The 8915-nt window shown below is 35.6% G+C and overlaps 1 protein-coding gene across 6 annotated transcripts in view; it reads right to left on the reverse strand.

The window, feature by feature from the left end:
- PDLIM5 (PDZ and LIM domain 5) overlaps nt 1-8915 on the reverse strand; it is a 200163-nt gene that overhangs the window by 43453 nt on the left and 147795 nt on the right. For all 6 annotated transcript variants that reach the window (XM_040625137.1, XM_040625130.1, XM_040625129.1 and 3 more), the window contains one exon: nt 5621-5808. In XM_040625137.1, coding sequence (XP_040481071.1) covers nt 5621-5808 — 188 coding nt within the window. The remainder of the gene's footprint in view (nt 1-5620; nt 5809-8915) is intronic.

The following is an 8915-nucleotide window of genomic DNA, read 5'->3' on the forward strand; positions in this document are numbered from 1 at the left end:
AATTATTCTTAAATATTAATAAATGATCAATCCTTAGAGCAATTCTTAAAATATATATACACATATATATACACATATGTATACATATACATACATACATACATATATATATATATATATATATTTTTTTAAGCAGTCCCTCGCGTATTCAATCAATTCTTATCCCAACACTGATGAGGATAGACTAGAATTCTATAGCAGTCAAGGTTGAAAAAAAAAAAGAAAAAAGCACATTCTATGAAGAAGGACCAGAGAACATTCTAAAGCAAGGTAACATGCATGGCATGTCTCAGTAACTTAAGATGCTTTAGTAAGGCTATGGCACAGATTATAATTCGAAAGCAGTGGGAGATGACATTGAGAAGTTATTGGGAGCCAGACTGAAAGCCGACTTCGATGATAAGGAATGGGGAAATATAGTAAAGCATCTGCAACAGGACAGTAAAGTGGGCAAATCAGAGTTTTAGAAAGATACTTGCTGCAGCATGAAGGACAGATTGATGGGGGTGAGAAGGAGACAAGGAAATTACTTAGAAGTTGTTTGCAATGACAAAGGCCTGAACCAAGGCAATGGCTCTGACCACTAAGAGGGGAAAGAAACTTGAAAAATACTCAGAAGTGAAATCATTAGGTGTCAGTTACTGTGAGAACGTGGGGGTAGAGGTGGAAGGTTCTCAAGCTTACACTGGAGCTTTGGTGACTGGGTGGATGTTCCATTCCCAGAGATAGGTATAGGTAATAATACTTTTGGACATGCTGCATTTGAGGTGCGACCTGTAAACAGCAAGTAAGTTAACAATTTTGAGGATATGGAGTTCAGGACAGAGAGGACTTTAAATTATCAGTGGCTAGGTTGTAAAAGGAATCTGGATGACAGATCATTTAGAGAGTGTAAAGAGTGGAAGAGATGAAGGCTGAGGGTGGGACTGGAAACACTTAAGTATATAGTCCCATCTTCTTGTTAAGAGAGTCCTTTAGTCCTATAACCATAACCTTTATTCATGTTGGGAGGAACAGAAGATTATTTAGTCTGTCTTTATTTTGCAGATCAGAAAACAGAGGGTCAAAGAGGTTAAGTGATTTTTACTTAAAGCTATTTATCTGTAAAAGTGAATGAAAATGCAGGTTTCCAGATTCAGACCAAGTTGTTCCACCTTACTATTCAAATGTTCTGTTTCTATAACAAAATGAGGGATAAAAACCATAGGATCATCTCATTGGATGCAGAAAAAGCATTTGACAAAGTGCAACATCTGTTCATGATAAAAACTTTTCTCAACAAAGTAGGTTTATAGAGTACACACGACATAATAAAGGCTATGCATGACAAACCCAGAGCTTACATCATATTCAGTGATGAAAAGCTGACAGCTTTTTCTCTAAGATCAAGAACAAGACAAGAATATCTACTCCTGCCACTTTGATTCAACATAGTACATAGTCCTAGTCATCACAATTAGCTAGAAAAAGAGATAAAAGGCATCCAAATTGGTAAGGAGGAAGAAAAACTGTTACTATTTGCAGATGACTGATAGTATATATAGAAAGCCCTAAAGACTCTACCAAAAAGCTCTTAGAACTAATAAACAAATTTAGTTACGTTGCAGGGTACAAGAACAATGCACAAAAATTGGTTGCATTTTTGTACACTAATGAACTACCAGAAAGAGAAATAAAGAAAATAATTCCATTTACAATTTGCACCAAAAAAAAAAAAAAATACCTAGGAATAAACTTAACCAAGGAGGTGAAAGACCTGTACTATGAAAACTTACAAAACACTGATGAAAGAAATTGAAGACAACACAAACAAATGGAAAGGCATTCCATGCTCATGGACTGGAAGATTTAATCTTAAAATATCCATACTACTCAAAGAAATTTACAGATTCAATGCAGTCCTTATTAAAATAACAACAGCATTTTCACAAAACTAGAACAAACAATCCTACAATTTGTATGGAACCACACAAGACCCTGAATAGACAAAGCAATATTGAGAAAATAGAACAAAGCTGGAGGCATCACAGTCCCAGATTTCAAACTATCCTACAAAGCTAAAGTAATCAAAACAGTATGGTACTGGCACAAACATAGATCAATACAACAGGATACAGAGCCTAGAAATAAACCCATGCTTATATGGTCAATCACTCTATGACAGAGGAGGCAAGAACATTACAATAGGGGAAAAGACAGTCTCTTTAATAAATGTTCCTGGGAAAACTGGACAATTAAATGCAAAAGAATGAAATGGGACCATTTTTTTACACCATACACAAAAATAAACTAAAAATGAATTAAAGGCCTAACTTTGAGACCTGAAACCATAAAAAAAACAACTTAAAAAACATAGGCAGTAATCTCTTTGCCATTGGCCTTAGCAACATTTTTCTACATATGTCTTCTCAGGCAAGGAAAACAAAAGCAAAAATAAACTATTGGAACTACAGCAAAATCAAGGAAGGATATCATTAACAAAACGAAAAGGCAACCAACTGAATGGGAGAAGATATTTACAAATTATATATCTGATAAGGGGTTAATGTTCAAAATATAAAGAACTTATACAAGGCAACACCAAAAAACCCCAAATAATCTGATTAAAAATGGGCAAAGGAAGGAAATGTTGAAAAAGAAAAACAAAGCTGGGGGCATCACGTTGCCGGATTTCGAGCTGTACTACAAAGCTGTGATCACCAAGATAGCATGGTACTGGCACAAAAACAGACACATGGACCAATGGAACAGAATAGAGACTCCAGAAATGGACCCTGGACTTTATGGTCAACTAAACTTTGACAAAGCAGGAAAAAACATCCGGTGGAAAAAAGACAGTCTCTTCAATAAATGGAGCTGGGAAAATTGGACAGCTATATACAAAAGAATGAAACTTGACCACTCTCTCACACCATACACAAAGATAAACTCCAAATGGATGAAAGACCTTGATGTGAAACAGGAATCCATCAAAATCATAGAGGAGAACATAGGCTGTAACCTCTTCGACATCAGCCACAGCAACTTCTTTCATGACACGTCTCCAAAGGCAAGAGAAACAAAAGAAAAAATGAACTTTTGGGACTTCATCAAGATAAAAAGTTTCTGCACAGCAAAGGAAATAGTCATCAAAACAAAGAGGCAACCCACAGAATAGGAGAAGATATTTGCAAATTACAGTACAGATAAAAAGGCTGGTAACCAAGATCTATAAAGGACTTCTCAAACTCAATACACGAGAAACAAATAATCAAATAAAAAAATGGGCAGAAGATATGAACAGACACTTTTCCAATGAAGACATACAAATGGCTAACAGACACATGAAAAAATGTTCAAAATCATTAGCCATCAGGGAAATTCAAATCAAAACCACATTGAGATACCACCTTACACCAGTTAGAATGGCAAAAATGGACAAGGCAAGAAACAACAAATGTTGGAGAGGATGTGGAGAAAGGGGAACCCTCTTACACTGTTGGTGGGAATGCAAGTTGGTACAGCCACTCTGGAAAACAGTGTGGAGGTCCCTCAAAAAGTTAAAAATAGAGCTACCCTATGACCCAGCAATTGCACTACTGGGTATTTACCCCAAAGATACAGACGTTGTGAAGAGAAGGGCCATATGCACCCCGATGTTCATAGCAGCATTGTCCACAATAGCTAAACTCTGGAAGGAGTCCAGATGCCCTTTAACAGACAAATGGATAAAGAAGATGTGGTCCATATATACAATGGAATATTACTCAGCTATCAGAAAGAACGATTACCCAACATTTGCAGCAACGTGGATGGGTCTGGAGGAGATTATGCTAAGTGAAATAAGTCAAGCAGAGAAACACAATTATCATATGGTTTCACTCATTTGTGGAACATAAGGAATAGCAGGGAGGTCAGTAGGAGAAGGAAGGGAAAAATGAGAGGGGTAAACAGAAAGGGGAATGAACCTCGAGAGACTATGGACTCTGGGAAACAAACTGAGGGTTTCAGAGGGAAGGGGTTGGGGGATTGGGCTAGGCTGGTGATGGGTATTAAGGAGGGCACGTATTGCATGGAGCACTGGGTGTTATATGCAAACAATGAATCATGGAACACTACATCAAAAACTAATGATGTACTATATGATGATTAACATAATAAAAAATTATTTTAAAAAAAGGGCAAAGGACATGAATAAACATTTTTCTAAGGAAGACATACAGACACCAAAAGACACATGAAAAGATGCTCAACATCACTAATCATCAGGTAAATAAAAATGAAAACCACAAAGAGACATCACCTTCTACCAGTCAGAATGGCTAAAATAAAAAAGACAAGAAAAAACAAGTGTTGGCAAGGATGTGGATAAAAGGGAACTCTTGTGCACTATTTGTAGGAATAGAATTTGGTGCAACTACTGGGGAAAGCAGTATGGAAATTCCTCAAAAACTTAAAAATAGAAATATCGTAGGATCTAGTAATTCCACTATTGGGTATTTACCCAAAGAAAACAGAATTATTAGTTTAACAAAATATATGCAATCCCTATGTTTATTGTAGCATTATTTACAATAGCCAAGATAGGGAAGCAACCCAAGTGTCCATCGACGGATGAATAGATAAAGATGTGCTTTAAATATACAGTGGAATATTACTTAGCCATAACAAATGATGAGATCATGCCCTTGGTGACAACATGGATGGACCTAGAGGGTATTATGCTAGGACCTAGGAGGTATTATGCTACGTAAAATAAATCAGAGAAAGACAAATACCATATGATTTCATTTATATGTGGAATCTAAAAAGCAAAACAAATAAACAAATAAGCAAAACAGAGTCATAAATATAGAGAACTAAGTGGTGGCTGCCAGAGGGTAAGCGGCTGGTGGGATAAGTAAAATAGGTCAAAGGGATTAAGAGGTACAAACTCAGTTATAAATTAAATAAGTCACAGGGATGAAAAGTACAGCATAGGGAATAAATAGTCAATAATATTATAATAACATTGTATGGTGACAAATGGTAACTACATTTATTATGGTGAACATAGCATAATGTAAAGAATTGTCGAGACACTATGTTGTACAGCTGAAACTAATATTATATGTCAACTATACTCAGATAAAATAAAACAAAAATAAAACAATTAAAATAAAATATGTTCTCTTTCTGGTACTGTAACCTTCTTCCACCTCTGTCTCATAAATCTTAGAGGATAAGAAGTCAAAGATTCTTTCTTCAGTAACTGATGACAATAAATGCTTCTGTTGTTATTTTGTATGTATCCTTAAAACTAAAATGTCGTATTTCCAAGGTTAACCTTCCAACAATATAGTTTGTTAATAAGAGTCCAAGTTTATAATTCACACATGCTTTTTGAGTAATTTGGGAAACAACGAAATTCCCAATTCTATAATTATGAATAGCAAAGGGCAAGTGTATCGAGCACACACAGAATGTTTATGAAAAATGTTTATTTTTCAGAGGAAAATAGCTATAGCTATTGCTTGCAGACCTTTTTAAAGGTTAGATGGTTGAGAATGGGTTTCACCAGTGAATTCTATCATACATCCTGGGAGACATTTTCATAATTACACTTATGAAAGATAAAAAGCAAGAGATTTCTTTGGCATACCTGCTTGATTTGGCTGTGGCCAGCTTGGTGACTTGACAATGTTGGCGGATCCTGGAGGCCTGAAGGCAGCAGCAGTTGTGAAACCAGTCACCCCTGGTCTGGTGGAGGCTGGGCTCTCCCGCCTCTCAGGCATGCTTCGAGCTGAAGCTACTGATGGAGCCAACTGCTGAGAAGTCTCCTGGGTGTTGCTAGAAAGGAAATAAGGAAACATTTTTGGTGAAGTGGTAGCAAACTAACTTAGCAATGATCCTTTCTTTTCTCAATCTATTAAATAAGGAAAACAAAAATATTAATTAACCAATATTTTAAAAAAAGAAAAACTCGAAAACCACGACTGAGGGACTCTCTTCGAAAGGAACATACAAAAAAAAACAAAAACAAAAAAAAGAAAGGACATGAAAGAAGTCAGATTACATTTGTTTAGTACTTTGGAAATTTTCTTTAAAAGGTCTATCATGAGAAATTATGCTATTGAAACACTGCTGAAGCCAATTCTTTCGAATAATAAGCTAATTTCTTCTTCCTAGTCTTCTCTATCTCAACATTTCAGAAAAATCATCTAGATTAAAACAACTAATTATTAGAGAAATCCTGATAATCTCTATGAAATGGCACAGATTTTTTTCCCCTTCTTTCCCACATTCTTCTGGTATTTTATGAACTAAGTTTCCCTGACATCTTACCACTCTTTTCACTCAATACCCACTCAGTCACTCATTCATTGAACAAATATTTAAGCACCTACTACATACCAGACATCATGCTATGCTTGGCCACAGAATGGTAAACAAGAGACAACATCCCCAGCTTAATAGAACATCCAGTGTTCTGTGTTCACAATACAGGAAAATGAGACAAGACTGCCACTGTCCTCAATCAGAGTTACTTTACTTGCTTAACAGGAGGCCTTGTCTGTGCTCGCTCCAGGTTGATTTAGAAGATCATATGGCTTTTCATTACCCTGTCATTTGTTATTTATATTATATGTTGTCATTTCAAAAAAAATAATTTTAGGTAGCTCAAATTATAAAATATGTACTTTGGAATGATATAATACTGTAGCAGCTTCTCTCCAGTGAAGTATAATAATTACTACTATAACAACAATAAGAAGAATACATCCTACTAACTTGAACAGAAATCAAAGTACTGCTTGCTTAAATAATTCCATGCATAGAAACTCATGTCCTTCAATAAATGCAAACAACAGCTGGAGGAGTAGATCAATAAAGATAGAATCCTAATTAATGACCAGTAAAATAAATGTCCTTTTTACTGTTTAGGTTGAGATTATTTCAATGAAAAGAAATTTCAAATTCAATCATGTTCGCTATATTACCAAATGAATAAGAATACTTAACTTCTCAATGCTCTTGAATTTGAGATGAACACCTAACAAAAGAGGCCTGAGGCTGCCTAGTCTTAGGAAGGCCTGCTTGCAAGGTTGGCCTCTAACTGGCATTTGAGAACTTGACTGGTAAATAGTTCCCTACAGTCATGTAACACTTTCTTTAGGGGCGCCTGGGTGGCTCAGTTGGTTAAGCGTCTGCCTTCGGCTCAGGTCATGATCCCAGGGTCCTGGGATCAAGCCCCCTGCTGCTCCCTCTGCTTGTGTGCTCTCTCTCTCTCTGTCAAATGAATAAATAAAATCTTTAAAAAGAATGTAAAAGGTAAGAGTAGCTCACTGTGCCTAAACTATATCAACAATGTGGTTTACGCTAAATACCTACTTTCCTTCTGTAAGTCTGGACTATGGTATGAACTAGGCACAGTGTGACAACATAAGAAGCCCCAATAAAAACTTTGTCTTAAGCACTTAGTATCTACTGAGCTTCTCTGGTAGACAACACTGAATGTTTTATCGTAACTCATTGCTGTAGGAATCAAAATATCCTGTGTGACTTCACTGAGAAAGGACTTTCAGAAACTTGAGCCTCTTTTCTGCTGGACTTGATCCCTTGTACCTTTTCCCTTGCTGATTTTGCTTTGTATTCTCACACTATAATAAATCTTAGTCATGAGTACAACTATACACCCAGTTCTATAAATCCTCTAGTGAGGAGGTGGTCCTAGGGCACCTCTGACACCAAACAGTTTGGAAAAATCATACTACAGCTATTTCAACAATCTTGAAATATTGTTTCTTATTATTGTTCTCTCAAATTCAAGTGTAACAGAGCCATCACCTTCTTTTATCATTTCTAATCAGTTTCATGAAAAACTGAAAGCTGCTTGATGTTAAAATGTACCATACAATGAAAAATTTAAGCACTTTAGTAATTTTTGTGAATAAAAAGTAAATTACTACTTAATAGCAATGCTGAACACAATTATCAGTAAAGATGACACAATAAATAATATTAATGGAAATAGAGTTTAAGCTTTATAGTAGAATGGTTATGAGTAACTTTTAAAAGCTTTGTGATGAACAAATTATTTTACCTCTCTAAGTCTCATTTACTTAACCTTTAAATGGGGATAATACTTTGCTCATAAGAGTTCCATGAGGCTTAGGTAAGACAATTATGTACAAAATACTTAGCATACTCTAAGGCACAGAATATGAGCTTAAATATATGAAAAGGATAATTAATATATTCAAATAATAAAAGACATTTTCAATATTCTTATACATTACAAATACAAGATTTTTTGAAAACAATACAGAAGTATGAGTCATTTCAATTCTAAGGTTAATGCAAGGGTTCATGTGGATTTGAAAAAAAAAAACACCTAATAATCCCTATGTTTACAGTTCTAAGAAAATTTATGACCCAGCAATACTGGAAGTTACAGATTAAACAAAAATATAATCTGGAAATACCAAAACCCAAATCATCATTTAATGCTTAATAACCTGAATGAGTTAAAATTTTCAATTCCAGGAGAGCTGCTGGACAGACTTGCTTAGAAGAAAGTGACCAGGATGATAGAAAATTAATGCCAAGCCCAGTGAAGTTTGGTTGAAGGAACTGGTAACATTGGCCTAGGGTACGAAAAAAACTCTGGAGAAGCATAAGAGCAATCCTTACTTATGTGACATGTGGATTCACTCTATATGGCTACATTCTCTTTGCCTAATGTAGTGTCAAATCTATGGTGAGACAGATTTGGTTCAATAAAAGGAGGTACTTCCTAATATGAAAAACTGTCCAAAGGAAGTATTCTGTTTCCTACCAATATCTCTAGTGAGAGGCCTATCTCCAGAAGGTTTTCAAGCAGATGATGGAAAAGCTGAAGACTGGATTTAACCATTAGAGGGTGGAGGGCTAAGTTTTAAGTTATACTTCAGCAG

The sequence above is a fragment of the Ursus maritimus genome, unplaced genomic scaffold (assembly GCF_017311325.1).
Source record: "Ursus maritimus isolate PB19 unplaced genomic scaffold, ASM1731132v1 scaffold_8, whole genome shotgun sequence".
NCBI lineage: Eukaryota > Metazoa > Chordata > Mammalia > Carnivora > Ursidae > Ursus > Ursus maritimus.